The 16,308-nt window shown below is 36.3% G+C and overlaps 1 protein-coding gene across 2 annotated transcripts in view; it reads right to left on the minus strand.

Moving 5' to 3' along the window:
• esr1 (estrogen receptor 1) overlaps positions 1-15,603 on the minus strand; it is a 30,243-nt gene extending 14,640 nt beyond the window's left edge. Inside the window, exons 1-5 of one of the 2 annotated variants that reach the window (XM_066700522.1) lie at positions 15,499-15,603; positions 11,881-12,321; positions 7,792-7,991; positions 5,951-6,067; positions 345-668 (exon numbers count right to left, since the gene is read on the minus strand). In XM_066700522.1, coding sequence (XP_066556619.1) covers positions 345-668; positions 5,951-6,067; positions 7,792-7,991; positions 11,881-12,230 — 991 coding nt within the window. In that variant the 5' untranslated portion in view covers positions 12,231-12,321; positions 15,499-15,603. Of the gene's footprint in view, positions 1-344; positions 669-5,950; positions 6,068-7,791; positions 7,992-11,880; positions 12,507-15,498 lie in introns of those variants that run through there. The other variant, XM_066700513.1, reaches the window with a different exon arrangement.
• Between the last annotated feature and the right edge of the window lie 705 nt (positions 15,604-16,308).

A 16,308-nucleotide genomic window follows, 5' to 3' on the forward strand; every position in this document is an offset into this window, starting at 1 on the left:
TGTGTACCTACAATGCACATCTCACCATCATAGTGTGATGCAAGGCTGGTGTCAGGTTTACATCTTGGACTATAAATACTTTTGTGTTGCTAAATCAGTGACTCCTGAGATTACTCTGAACTCCTTAAAATGTATGTGAAAACTGAAAACAAAATTATATTTTTTCAAAATGCATGCAGTGTGAGATTTTTCCCTCATGACTTCACATCATTGTGTAAATCAACCACATAAGCACTAGTCACTGGCTATTCACAATTCATTAGTGAGGGGGTTGGAAGAAAAAAAAATGTCTTGGAAATAAACCTTAGAATGAATGTCTGGAGAAAAAAATAGCTCCTACCTACCTGGCACTTTCTTTGCCCAGGCGATCATGTGCACCAGTTCCTTGTCAGCCAGGCTGGTCAGCAGGCTCATCATGGTGACCTCAGTGTAGGGCTTCGTGTGCTCCTGCTTTGAACACATTGTTGGAGGCTCAGCATTTAGTAACTGTAGGAGAATCTGATCCACAGAGAAGGTCAGGGCTGAGTTCTTCTTGCTGAAAGATTGGACTTCCAGGGGCAGGGACATTCGTCTGTCAGGGCCACAGCCCCTGTAGTCCTTCTCGTCCAGCTCAACTCCCTTCCGCTTTGTTTTCTGTAGGTGTCTGCCTCTGCGGTCCTTTCGCACCCCTGTAGAAAAATGGTAAGGACTTGTCTATGTAACACACCTGTTGTAATTCAACCGTATCCATTTATAGTTGACATTTAAAGCTTGACAGAAAATTGCACGTAAACGTAGGCTATGTGGCAATAAAAAAAGGCATATCATTGTCTTTCCAGAGACAACATGACATATAAAAGATTATACATTCCCAGGCTGGAACAGTAAACAGCATTTAAATTCACAACTAAACACAATTCAGAAACAATATAAATATATAAATAGTGATTTAAAATCTGGTGTAATTTTTCATATTTTTTCATTTTATAGTTGAAATGAAGGAAAACAGGCCTAAACAGAAATAAAACAAATATTAATTCTTAAATCATGGGAAACCATAAATAATTCAATTCAGCTTTAAACTCCTGGTGGAAATGTCCTTTTCTTCTAAAGTGAATGTGACTGCCTGTGACCCCTATAATGAAAAGTAATTTGATTGTGCTGACGAGCAGTGGCTGGGAACACTGCCTCACACGAATTGTGTCTATCTGCAGGATTAGGTCTGTCTGATAAAGCAGTCCAGGGGACACGATGCCTTTCTCAAGATATGTCGAGTCAGTCTTTGTGCAAAATGAAACAAAAACTGCAGCACAATCTTCAAAAGAGGCCTAAAATGCAGATTGAATTAATAGACTTATTAATAGAATTAGAACTAACCATAAATTAGACCATTCAAAAACAATGACAATACATTCAGATTGATTTAAAAATCTAAAAATGTTTGCCTATTCCATTATATGCAAATAGAGTGCAGACTTTAGCTTGCAGGCCGAATGTTTGTTTGTACCCCCTGGTTCATCCCCCGCACTTCCTTACACCTGCCTGTTTGGACAATTTCCCACCCTGGGAATGGCAGTGCGCATCCTGTTACGTGCTCATTAGCGATGAAGCATTAGTTGTTTCTTTGGAAGCTTTGCAAGTACTGCATAAAGAAGGTGTGGACGTCTCTTCAATAATTCAGCATTAATTACGTTTGTCACTCAAAAAGCAAGTCATTCTGAAAGTTGGAATGATTAACCTTAATAGATCTTTTGAGTAACAAACAAATCTCACAGATTTCAGTAAAGTAAAACAGGTGCAACCTCTCTGAACCTCCTGTATATAAATCAGTTCCTGTCATTTTCTACATAACATTCAGCAATTTGATTACACCATGTAACAATTATTATTTTTTTGTTCCTGGGTAGTAAGTGTTATTTCCTAATTGCTTAAGCCTCTAACACATAGAAAATGGCTATTATTCCCCACAAACTTTGCTTTTGTGACCAGGATAGTGATATTTTGAAATTTAACTATTTCCAATTAGAAAACTGTATTTAGAATATAATCGTAAATTTCGAAAAACTACTCACTTCTAAATCTTTTGAATTCATTTTTGTATTACTTTAGTATAAATACATGTTAATTTGGATTCATATGTTGTTTTTTTCTGACTTTATGTGAACGAAAACAAACAAATTTGCCCGTTTTCTCATTGGAAATAGTTAAATTTCAAAATATTAGTTTTGAGGCATAAGCAATTAGGAAATAACACTTACTACCCAGGAACAAAAATTGTGTTACATAGTGTTATTAGTGTTATAGACATTTTACGTTTGCTGTGCTTGGTCTGAGACCAAGCTGATCATTGTATTAACATATTACATATTAAAATAAGGGAGATACAATTTAATATCCATTTAGATAAAGTAAATCGTGGTAACTAATCTAAAAAAACTACAAAACTAATCTTCAATATTAAAGAATGAAAGAAAGAAAGAAAGAAAAAGAAAGAAAGAAAGAAAAAGAAAGAAAGAAAGAAAGAACGGAGCATAGTAACTTACTATACATTACATAAACGTAACTCTACCAGGGATACAACCCCACAAGAAAACATATCTTCACTTTACAAATGTATAAATATGTAAAATGATCTGTACTGTCAAATTCATTCCACATTTCTACATGTTGTTTATCCAGTACGAGATATATTGCTTCAGAACTTTTTGTCCTTTTTGTCCTAATTACGGAAATGTTTGTAGGCTGCTTAGCAACTAAAAATCTTGCTGTGTTTGTAAAGGGTACAAGAGGGACTGAGAGTCATGAGGAGTATTGCTTCAGAGACTGAATCAATTATGGAGAAATAAGCAATGCTACTTCAATTTCAGCATGAATACAAATGGGAAGCTTGTCAATTACTATTTCCGTTGCATAGTTAATGAAAATTAAAGTTAAGTACAATATTAATAAACTACCTCAAATGCCTTTATAGTTCATAGACCAAAAGGTCATTTGGATTCATGCCAATATATATATATAATTTAAGAAAATAAATATTGAATAAGATACATACATATTAAATAAGTAGTCAATTATATTAAGATTAATCGCATGTGCTTCTGTTTCACAAACTCAAAACAGTATTCAGGTGATATTTTCCAGGTTTCAGATCAAACTGTTTTTTATGTTTTTTAAGTAAGAAAAAAAGCTGCTGAACATGTTGATCCAGTGATCATCTTGTTCCACAATTATTTTACCATATTTGTATCTTATTATCAGTGGGATAATGTCTACTAAGTTAGGAGTTGGTTGGCTAGGCGGTTGTCAAACACAAACAGATGATTGGGGCTTCTTTTGGTGAATTTGAATATTTGGATGCTAAAAATGATCACAAACTATGCTTCAAAAACTTGAGTCTGGGTAGGTTGTTCACAACACATACACATACATAGTTTAAATGCTTCACAAATTGCCAAGTAGAAGATTTACAAGTGTTTTCTCCAATACAATGTCCATCCATCTAGGATTACAAAATAGAAAATAAAATTGACATTTGATTTCTATGCAGTGTGGTGATAGATGGCTAAACAGTTCTCAAACACAAGTTTAGAATTTATTTTATTTTTTTAGTTTTTATTTAAGTAATTTGAAGTTTTGACCTTGGTTCAATTAATAACCAACAAAATGTATGATTTTTAATTGCCCAACAGTAGCCATCTTAAATTGCAAATGATCTTTATGTGTTCAAAACATACATCACGCCACCCACGTCCGGGTCATATTGGGGTAAAGGCATAATATCCGTCAGTTGCCAAGAAGTAAGGTTCCTAAGAATAGATTTTGAAATACTGCTCAGTGCAAAGCCTTGTGACAAGTTCAGTAAGGTGCAGTAAGGTGACTTCTATGGGGGCTGGGCTCAATGGAGTCCAAACAGAATTCAGATTGTGTTATTTTAATTAAAACAGGGCCAACAGAGTAGATAAATGAAAGATTTAAAGGAGAAATGGAAAACTAGTAGAATAACAGTGGTAATTATATCACTAGTCTGCATCTAAGTTACACCTGCTCTCTGTAATTCCATTAGGCCTTGACGCTTATGCTCTCATCTTGAGGATCTATTATTTCCTAATTGCCTTATTAACTTGACAGCAAGCAGCTAGGAAAGGCTTTTATATAGGAAATGTTATTGTGAATGAAAATCAAGAGGTGAACGTCATTACAATAATATATTTTTAAAGATACTTTTGTATCTCACATCCAACATTTAATTGAAATACAAGTAAGTCTTGTAAGCAATAAAAGGAATAAAAAAATCAATCAAGCTGCTATTCTTAATGCAGCTAATACAATATCCTTGAGTGTACACCTAAGGCATGTTGTTACCAAAGCAGAATTAAATTGATAGCCTACTAAATGCTGACATTGTAACATTAGTGTCAAATAAATGACAGTGGCATACAAAGATTTCTTTAAAGTACCCACTGCAGCTGATTAGCCATTCAGCTTCATCCTCAGCCTCTATGACAGTGCTCTTGATAAGTGCAATGTGGGGAAACGTTACACTGGATCTACTATACTATATTTAATACTGTAATATTCAATATTGTTTGTCTGAATATTAATGTAAATGATTATGTAAATGCATTTTCAAAATACAGGATGTACATTAAATTAGGATTTCCCAAACTGGGGTCCTCATACACCTGGGCGGCTGCACGGATCTTTTAAGGGGTCTGTAGCAAATGTGTGAAATATTAAAAATCAAAGTTTAAAAGTGATATATACAACTTCTGCCCCTGCACCCCCCACCCTGTGTATGTACTTTAAATGATGTGCCATTATGTAAAGGCAGGTGAACTTCAATTACAATTAAAATACTAACTATATTAATGATTCTCACATCATGCAGATAAAGTTAGAAATGCAATTTTCATTCTTGCTAAATGCATTTCCTGGCCATTCCAAATGCTATTGAGACTTTTTATTCACTCGGGAATGTGTTTGATATGCCTAATGGTTCACTCTATTTTGGTAAAATCTCAATTTTATATTATTTTTTTTATTTGTGAAGCAGTCTGTGGCACCCTTTTGAAAGGCCCTGTACTAAATTAAAAGTGATTGATTTATTTACTTCTTCTCCCTGTGTTGATAAAATAATAGAACATTCCACTTAAAGTATCTTATGCGCACTCCGTTATGCAGTGCTGGGCAGATTTAACGGTATGGAGCAAAGTTAATGCTCATGAAAGCCGTGATGATTCCACGAGTACCACCTGTACTTCCTTCCTGAGTTAAGGTACCAAAAATCACATTTTCACATATGATGCTGAGTACATTCAGTTCAGATTTTCTTGCATTGGAAAGAAAGATGGCCTTGATTAACTTACACTTAATACATATCCAACATGTACAGTGTTCTCATTCAGCTGCTTTTCAGACACTTTAAAATTCTTAATCAATAAGTTGAGATCCAGAGCACAATAAAGCAACAAAATACACAGAATTATAATTTAAATAAGGAAATTGAGTGGTTAGAGTCAAATCTAATATTTGATGAAAAACCTCTCAGTAGACCTTAAAAATTCCAAATTATCTGCTTGGTCATTCATTATTACTAATCATTTCACTATAAATTACCTTTCTAAACATGACTTTACCATTTTTTCATAGAACCTCATGTCTGTACTGTTCCTATAGTTTACACCAAAAAGATATTTAATTTTTAAAAAAACACACCTTTTAGGCCCAGTCCCCTGAAGAGCAGGCATTGTGATATTCTTATTTGAATCACACAGCCCATTATACCTATGCTATTGTAAAAGACACCTATTCTTTGTAAGTTCCTCTCTTCATCACAGTCCTGACATGAGTGTAATCGCACTTGACTGAATTAAAGGCCACCGTGACACAAGACAGCCCAATACGGGGAAATGATGTGGCTGAGTGCCGAAAATAATCGGGGCTGATTACTGGTGCTCTGCCAGTTACGTACCCCCTTTCATCATGCCCACTTCGTAGCACTTGCGCAGTCTGCACGCTTGGCAGCTCTTCCTCCTGTTCTTGTCAATGGTGCACTGGTTTGTTGCTGGGCACATATAGTCATTGTGACCTACGCATAGAGGAAGAGAAACAGTTCAAATAGAGCCAGGTTCTGATTTCCATACCAAGTTTACATAAAAAAAGGTCCTGGGCTATACTTTAATCTTAAGAGCAAAGTTCTGTCATTAAAACACTTTTTTTCAACACAAATTATTCACAAATGGTTTCAAAATAAATACAATATTTTTTGAGAAATGAGCATTGTGGTATTTTAAGAGTGCTTGAATTGTGGAAGAGCTGAAGTGATTTTAGTAGCTAGTTTTGAGATTATGGTTCAGAATTCCCTGCAATGGATAAGTGGCTCTATTACATTTTAAAAACAATACTAAACTTTTTTTTTTGTTGTTGTTCCTACTGTTAAACAAAAATGAATGGTTTGCTGTTTTTCTATCCTATTTGTATTTGAGTTATTTATATGGCATTAGATTTAAATTAGCTGTGTTCAGATTCTGTAGCCACAGAAATGCAAAACAAGAGTAGGTGCTTTTTACAATCTGTAGCCTTTGTTCTCATCTCAGAAATGTACAAACTGAATTCCCAGTCAAGACAGCTGAATGTGTGCAGTTTGTCTGAAATATACTCAAACATCCTTCCTGATACTTCAAACAGTATTAATAAAGTGGAAGTCGAATGCTGAAAATGTCTTCAGACACTGTGGTTAAACATAACTTTTATCTTTGGGACTGCCAGTCTAGACATCAGCGATAATCACTCCCTTCTCAAAAAATGGAGACTCCTGCAGATTTATTTTTTCCATCTCAAAATTGGAAGAAAAGTGATGAAATGAAGGAGCTGCAAAAGATGCATTATGGAAACGTATTGTTTAAAGTCTGTATTGTTGCAAAATGACATTTTGTCCCCTGGTACCTAGATGACAGCCTAGACAAAACGTCCTGTTCTAATTGCAAATTCTCTTGTGCTCCATCCCAATTGCCTTATTACATGAATTCGCAGACTCTTCTCAATGAGACTGGCACAGCATGCCTAGTAGAAATAACCACTCCTCCCTCCCTGTGTCAAGGTCAGTTTAAAAGCATATCCCTGCAATTACACCAGCAGCTCCACAGCTGACAGTCTCATTCTGGTACATTTATTATGACTCCCAGTAAATAATAATTCACAGAGATAGGTCCTCGGTCAGCACTTCAGAAAGCTGTCTGTTAGACATATCATGGTATCTTCACGGTTCTATTTCTTGATTTCAGTCACCCTTTCCATGTATCAGAAATGTGTATCTTCTATTTATTTATATATAGACAATGTATGCATATACACCACATTTGTTTCAGTGTCTGTTAGCCTGTTGATGTCTGAGGTTTAGTGGTTTTCTATTACATAGTAATTAACACTGTAGCAAGTCATTAGACATAAATGTTTATTGGTATTGTTGTCAAGAAGGTTATAATAACAGGAACTAAATCAAATCTATTTTTCTAATTATTAATTATTGTGCAAAAGAGGAGGTACATGTGGAGAGTACAAAAGAACATGTGTGGTTCAGTCACTGAAACAAGCTGGACACAAACAAACACAAAACTAAGTTGCTATGGGATATATTAATGAGTAAGGCTTATGTTTAAAAAAGTTACTGTAACACACATACAGCTTATCTATTCACACCAATTTTAGCAGAACTGCAAGATTTAAGAAACTGTATTAAAACCACTGATCTGTGACATGAATAAAATGGAAACCTGGCCCAAAGTTGTGGGACATGCAGAGGAATAATGATACCTTGGATGCTCCTTTTGAAGAAGGCTTTGCAGCCCTCACAGGACCATACTCCATAGTGGTAGCCCGAGGCGTAGTCGCTGCACACTGCACAGAAGCGGGTTTCCTTGCTCAGCTCTGAGGGCCCCGTGGTGGGGCTGCCTTTGTCCACAATGCTGGAGAGCTGCTCCCTCACAGCCTGATGTCTGCTTCCCACGCCAGGCCTGCCAAAGCAAGGGAATTATCTGTTTTTGTTTTCTCTCCATTGGGTCTCCAGTTTTGTCAGTGAAGAAGAGCTACAGTTTCAGTGGCTGGGAGAAACTCAAAATCTATCCAAAACACAAATACAGAGACTTTTAATGTGTGACATCTAAAATAAATACCTGTTCAATTGGGTGGCAGGATGTTATTCATCACCTTGATTGTTCGTGCTGCTTGCTTTGATAAACTGTTTTAGGAACTATCTGGTTTATACTGTCTCTGAAATTGGTCGCTATTAATACACATTAAGTTAAATTAATACACATGTAGTTTATATGAATGAGCAATCATTTAGTGCACGTTCCCTGTTATTAATTTCCATTCTTCCACCAAGGCCAGGTACAGCCATGTAATTGTTTTCTTCCGTTTGTAGTAAACCATCTCTGAAATATGAACACCATTTTTTGTGTTACCTTAAAGTTGACAAATAATAGCCTTCCATAGACCTGACAAAATAATTAAAAGAACATTGAATATTAGGGTATGCCATCATTTCACACAGGGTAATTAGAAATGGCATGCCTTTATTTTGCAAGTCCATTCTATCTATAGTCACCTACACAATTATTGGCACCCTTGATAAAGATGAGCAAAAAGGGCTGTATAAAACAAACAACACAGATTATGAGCTATATTTTATGCTACAAAATATGGAAAACTATATTCTTGTATTCTTGTATAGAATTGCTCAGTTTTTTTTTTCTTCTCAAAAAGATAGGTGACCAATTATTGGCAAACCTAAAGATTGTCCTAAATAAAATCAAACAAAATGAAATCTTGCATCTTGCCCCAACGCATAGTGAGGAAGATGATTCGGTAGGCATTGAAGAATCCAATGGACACAGTTTGAGACTTTCAGAACTGGGTTGCATCTTTGGGTCACCAAGTCTCCAAATCTACAATTAGATGCCCCCTCAGTGCCAAAAGCCTATTTGGAAGGGTAGCCAGAAAAGACCTTTATTGAGAGCAACCAACAAAAGTGCCTGGAGTTTGCTAAATGGCACTGGCACTTGGATTGAAATTGGGTGCTATGGCCAGATGTGCCAATCATTTTGGAGGTGACTGTATATGTATTTATATCAAGTCTAAATGTTAATTTTTTTTACATATTTTGAAAAATATACTTAGTAGGCCACACAGTGGTTAATGGATTAGAGGATCCAATAGAAAAATGTAGTAGTTGTATTTTCCTGATTCCATGGTCAGTAACACTACAAATCAAGATAGAAAGATTACATCTTTGTTCTGAGGTCCTGACCAAAACAAACACTGCAAGTTGTTATTTCAATCTTCTGAGTTATCTTTCTCCATATCGTGAAAGTATAAGCTGTGTTAAGTTTATGGTTTATGTGAATTTCTGAATTGCAAAAACATTGGAATGTTATCTTTCTTTACATTCTTCTGATTGTTAACAATTTCATGGTCAGAATGTTTTCAGTTTTACTAGTTTCATTATTCACAGGTGGACAACTATAAAAATTGTTCTATTTTCCTAATGCCAGATATTATGTCTGAAGTTCTCTGTCTGTTTATAGCAAACATTGTTTGTTGCTGGAAATGCTCCATTGTTTCCTGTTTGTGGGTGAAACTATTAATATGATTGTCATCTACATATAACAGTTATTATGAGAGTCATTGTCTAAAATGCAGTGGTAGAAGACACCCAACACAATCATCTTGCAAAAAATGTCACCTCAGACATCATCATCATAAGTTAACAGAAGGGACTACTGCATGTCTGAACTTGTTTCATTATTTTTAGACAGTTAGGAGGACACATTCAAGGCTAAATCTGTATGGGTTGTTTTTATGTACTTACCCGAAATTAGTATTTCCATGCTAACATATATGGGGACATTCTATAACATTAAAGTTATGTACATCACAAATACAAAATTCAAGCTTCCATCTCTACAGGAAATTGAGTCTGAACTATTTAAGACAACGACTATCACAGATTAGTGTGTGTGTGTGCGTGTGTGTGCGTGTTTGTGTGTGTGGTACTTTATTTCTTTGTATCTATGCCTTTTGATTGGTTTGTAGTTTCAAATCCTACTATAGTAATGTAATATATTTCTAAACAAAGTTTTTAATTGTAATTATTTATTTTTAATTTAAATTCTTTACAGGGATAGGCTTCTCTCTTTAATCGTCAAAAGCATTTGTATTTAAAAGAATGCAAATAAATACTACCTACTGAGCACATATCTGTACATTTATGAAATTGTATATATTTTAAAATCCTGTATTAGTCTTATGCCAAGAAAAAGCAGATAGTAAACTACATTTCATTGCAGTGATGCACACCGGCTTCCTAAAGGTCAATGGATCAGTATGTATTGATATAAATTATTAGTTAAACTGTAAATGTATGTATTAATCAGTAGAAATAGAGCTCCAGAATGCATAAAAGGAAACAGATGGTGCTTAATATTAATATTAATAAGGAGGGGGGGAGGGTTATAATGAGTTTTTCAGGTATTACTCTTCAGTTGATCTTAAAGAGGGATTTATTTGAATAAGCTTAGTTGTGATGTGTAGTACTGGAATCTATTACTTGAAATGTCAGTGCCATGTTTTGCTATTTACAATATGTATAGACTCTAAATACATAAAGTTTCATAAATGGATAAGTAATTTTATTTGCCTAAATCTTCAGACCAAAGTAATTGCAATACAACACGTGACATGACAACTTGTTCTAATACAACAATTGATTTTCAATGTTTTGGATTCAATGACAATACTTGACCACTCATTACATGAAAAGCATATCCTCATAATTGTTCTGAATCTGATTTTACAATAAATAACTTGATGTTGGTGCCATTTATATTTACTATTACTATTACTATTATAATGTACATTTTACAAGGCAAATTTAAATAATCGTATTTCCAAAAAGAGTTAGTAAACCAAACACAGACTGACTTTGTGTTTTATTAAACTGCCCTGCGATGTAGTTAGTTATTCAGGATCAGTGCTTGAAATTGTACCGAGGTTATCCTTGAACTTTAAAAAGCCTTTCACATACAGATGTCCTGGATTATATGAAACAATCCAGAAGGACGGAGTGAGCAGTCATTCTGAACATTAAAAAGGTGGGTTGTTATAGTAGCCAACTTTACAAAATCTCTCATGAGAAGCACAGTAAAACAAACAGACCCCGTATAAAAGTCACAATATCCTGATTAAATGAGGGACTGGACCCCTCCTCTCATACAGATGTACAGAAAGGAAAAACATATCAATTTTTTGGAGGGAAAAATAAATTACATGTTATTTGATAGGTAGCTTTGTAGTTAATCCAGTAAGCCAAACCACTGAGTCGTTACGTCATCAAAATACTTACAAAAGCCTTGGATTGTTCGATTGACATGATGAATCCTTATACTCTTAAGATATATTTAGAACCAAATAAATAAATGTAAAATCCCATGATTCATATATAAGGGCATTAGTTATCTTCACACATGCTATTTAACTATATTCTGTTTATTTTAACATGCACATCGGTTTATACATTTTGGTTCCTCACAATTCTTAGTGAAGACCTTGTTTTTTCTTCTTCGCTTTCCTCTCCTTCTACAGCCTGTTCTGACTCCAAAAGACGTACAGTCCCAGAGTCAGCCTGGCTCTTGACAGCACAGGGCACTGCAAAATTACAGGAGACAACCTGAAAAGAAAGCTAGTCTCCACTACACTGAAGTCCTGAAGTGAAGTGAATTGGAGTGATGTGAAGAGTCTATTAGAGGTGACCATTTTGTCTTTTTTCACAGCACCTGCATTTTTCAAACCAAGACACAAAGGTACCTAAGACCTGGCTGCTTCAATGTAAAGCAAATAACTCACCTGAAAAGAGCAGTGTGGGTGGCTTCCCTCAGCCGGTAGCTGCCCTGGTCACTCTCCAGGTAGTATGGTTGGTTGTGGTGGTGGGGGTGGTGGACAAAGGGAGATAGCTGTGGGTTGGATGGCAGGAACACCAGGGGACTCGTGGGCACACTGCCCAGGGAATGCAGGCTGGCGTCCGAGGTAGAGCCATGGGCGTCCGCAGGGGCTGAGTGGTAGCCCATACTGGTGGGGTTGTAGAGGGGGGCAGCAGCAGCCGCAGCAGTGAACTCATAAGTGCTGTCCAGGTAGTTGACAGCAGCCCCAGTCCGGTCCTCTTCCAAGAACATCTCGCTTAGGGCTCTCTCTGGCATCAGCCTGACAGGTGAGCGACTGAAAGCGTCCAGCTCTCTGGCTTCAATCTTGTGCAGCAGAACCACTCCGGGGGGCTTGGTGTGAGGCGGCCTGGCCATGATCAGAACAAAAAGATAAGTAGCATGTTTAGATTTTTTTTTTTTTTCCTCCCAGTTTCCACCTAGTGGTTCAGAGGAATATGATTCTCCTCATCCTTTAAAAGCAGAAAGCCGAGCACACAGCCGGAGAGAGCACGGATATTTTTTTCTTATATGTGAGTGTGTCAGTGAGAGAGAGAGAGAGAGAGAGAGAGGGATAGTGCGTGCACTCTGTTGTTGCTATGAAAAAAAAAAATCTTCTCCCTCCCTTTTTTCATCGAGTTTTTACATGGTGGAGGAAATCCACATTACATAAAATGGAAGCTTAAAAAATTAAAATAAAAACAATGTAATTTAACATGAAGTATTTTTTATTTGAGCTTATTTGCATTTAAATGGGGCTGGCAACAGGCCAGTCAGGACTACAGTAGCCTGGCACTGGTTTAAAATATCACTTCAGACACACAGCATGTACTGCAGATAATACAAAATTCATGTTTTATGAAATCAGAAGGATAAATGGCCTTTCAGACCTGGGATTTATGGTGCAGCAACTCCCATTGTGGGCAACACAAAAGTTCAGGAGTCACTCATACTGTTTGATTCTCAATAGACATTAATAAAACACCCTCCTCATCTTAACCCCTATCTACCGTGGTAGTGTTTCCACACATTAAGGCTGCCATGGCAACAGCTGTTTACAAGGGTGAAAAAGTGGAGTGACCTATGATTGCTGATTCTGAGACAGAATTCAGTCATTTATCCAAACTTCAGCTTAAGCATTATTGTCATTTCAACTTCAGTAATGCTTATTCCAATTCTGATTCTTCTTCATTTACCACAGGTTTCACAGTTTGATCTGATTAAAGAATTATTACTTACGAAGGTGCAGGGGGCTATAAGGTTTATTACCTACTCTGTGTAAAAATAGTATATATGGTGGCTTTAAAATATACAACTCTAAAGCAACATTATTGCATGTATGCTTGTTTTTCTTTTACATTTCTCATAGTGAATTTGAATGATGATGCAACAAATAGATTGATAGATATATCATAGATTTCCAGATAGAGATGGATAGGTAGACAGATGTATTTTGTCAAATGTTTTAGCAGGTACAACATAAATATAAACAGAATGTAATTCAAAGTAAATAGAGGAGGACATATTCAAATACTCCAAAATATGTATAATGGCAAGTTCTATCCACCAATCACTTGAGTATCTGAGTATCTGAGTTTGTTCTTCGTCCATTTAGTCCCACACTGTGCCATTAACTGATATCAGTCTTTCATGGTACTGTATCAGAATTAAACATAACATGAAAATTGTTGCAAGGCTATGGGTAGTCCTATAGAATATCTCATTGCGTCACTAGGGTAGGGCCCAGTAAGGAAAGATATTTATACTACAGTTTTTTGCTCAAGTAGCAGTTTATAAACCTGGATGCAGGTTAAATTGTTTTGCTTTTTGGTTCCGATATTCTACAAGGTACCCTACTGGTGGCAAGTTATGTATATTAATTTTGTCAGCTCTTAAGCTGCTTCAGCTTTTAAATAAACCCTTCTTAAGTTACTTTTACTTTGCAAGTAAGTATGCATATGTTTCAAATATATAAATATGTTTGTTAATGTTGGGTTGAAATCTGAGAACAGCAGACTCAGCACAATAGTACTTTCACCTCAAATCAGTATTGGTCAGTGTAAGTGACCAATACTGATTATGATGTCCAAGCATATTATGATGTCCAACACTAAATTAAATTGTCACCTCTGGATCTGTGACATAAATAGCCAGTGGAAAAAAAGAATTGCATAATAATATAAATAAAACCTCCTCCCAATAGATTTACAAAACTGTCCAGTCAGCAGTGCTGATGCTGAAATTATGGGTTTTGTGTGGTTGTTGTTGTTATATAATAGCGCTGGCATCCACCTCTTATGTAAATATTACAAACTGCAATACTTGTTTCCAATGTAAACGTAGGATAAGATGTTCCATTTGGAGCGAATGTGTGCTACATTTTTTCTATGAAGTCATCTAAATAAAGAATGAGATGTCCTGAAGTTACTTTTATCTCTGAAAAAAAAAACATTGGCAATATGATGCAAAACAAGAAATCTGCACCATTCAAATTTCAAATTGTGTTCCATCCCTATGGAAGCTTTCTAGTGCCAAAATACAAAACAAAACATATGTTGAAACTGAAAAATTATCGGCGTATTACTTTACAGCAGGGGTTCCCAATCTCTGGTGATGGAGGGCCAATTTCCGGAGGTTGCATGGACTGGGGGGCCGCGGTAGAAAATGAACCACCAATGAAAACAAAATATATCCCAATTCATACCTTTATATGAACTTTGTCGTCTCATTATTTTCCCCCAAATTACATGTGCAATTTGTAACAGAAAATGTTCAGAAACTGTAACAATTAGTAAAGGTTCAGAAAGGGGTGGTTGAAGGTTGGCTTTGGGGGGCTGCACCAAACATCCTCGAGGGCCTCATTTGGCCCCCTGGCCTCACTTGGGGAACCCCTGCTTTACAGGGTGTTGCGAATTTGTCCTGCCATAATTAAATACAATGCACACGTTGCTAAACAAATACAAGCTTATTTTTGTGTTTTGTCCCTGCTGAATTGCTTTATAGCATCGTAGTATTTTTAATGCCACAATTCAATGTAATACTAATGCTTTACATTGCATAAAGCAGCGCGATGTTAGTGACTGAATTAAATGCGACAGACACATGGCACTGCAGCGCGTCAGTGTTTTCATTTACACGACGGCTCAGCGTGAAGAGCGCCAAAATGAAATCAAATTAAAATTAAATGTGGGGAGGAGACCGGGTCAGATTAGCATACCGTGCAGGGCTATAGGCGTAGTTCATCTTGGAGGTGAACTGATCGGTTTATCGCAGCCCAATGCAACATCTACAGTCAATCAGACTAGAGACAAGTCTGAATCAGGAGCAGATTTACTGCGAGAAGCAGCAAGCGCTTTTAGAGCAGCAGTACCAGGCCCCAGCCAGGCTAGTTTGTTTCAAGTGATTTCATTATATTTCACAGCAGTAATGTGAAACACCACACATTTTGGTATAGATATAAAGAACAATGTAATGTGTCATGTTTATTTTTCATTAAGTTTGTTAATTTAACTTTACTGGAGCATGTCAAGACTCAAATTTCACTTACGTCCAAAGCCGCCATCTTAAAAGTATTCCACAATACCTTTGGTTACGATCGTAAACCCAGAACCGAGTCTCAAACTGGATTCACTGGTTCAGTTTATCTGTGGTCGCTGGGTCCAGTAACCGCACCGCAAAAACACATAACCTGACTTCAATTAATTAGAGTAAATTAGTCTAATGAGGAGAGCAACTTGAAACCTCACGATTTCCTGTGAGTGCTGCGATTCTGTGGTTGACCACGCCCATGGCCCCGCCCATATGCTAATCTGACCCGGTCTCCTCCCCACATTTAATTTTAATTTGATTTCATTTTGGCGCTCTTCACGCTGAGCCGTCGTGTAAATGAAAACACTGACGCGCTGCAGTGCCATGTGTCTGTCGCATTTAATTCAGTCACTAACATCGCGCTGCTTTATGCAATGTAAAGCATTAGTATTACATTGAATTGTGGCATTAAAAATACTACGATGCTATTAAGCAATTCAGCAGGGACAAAACACAAAAATAAGCTTGTATTGTTTAACATCGACAAATTTGCAACATTCTGTAAAGCCATACATCGATTTCAGCATATATATTTGTATTTTGGCACTAGAAAGCTTCCATTATTCCAGCAGAGCAAAGCTACATATCTGCAATATCTACTTCCATCATTCAGTCTTGAGAAATACTTTCAAAAGCTACCTTTCCCTTATTTGTCTTGGTAAATAGCAATCCAGACAGAAGGAGAACTCAACAACATATACAATGGTATATGAATCTTGTAAGAAATAAGAGAAAAACAAAGATTATAATATGAACACATTCCAAATAT

Source organism: Amia ocellicauda, chromosome 1 (genome assembly GCF_036373705.1).
Source record: "Amia ocellicauda isolate fAmiCal2 chromosome 1, fAmiCal2.hap1, whole genome shotgun sequence".
NCBI lineage: Eukaryota > Metazoa > Chordata > Actinopteri > Amiiformes > Amiidae > Amia > Amia ocellicauda.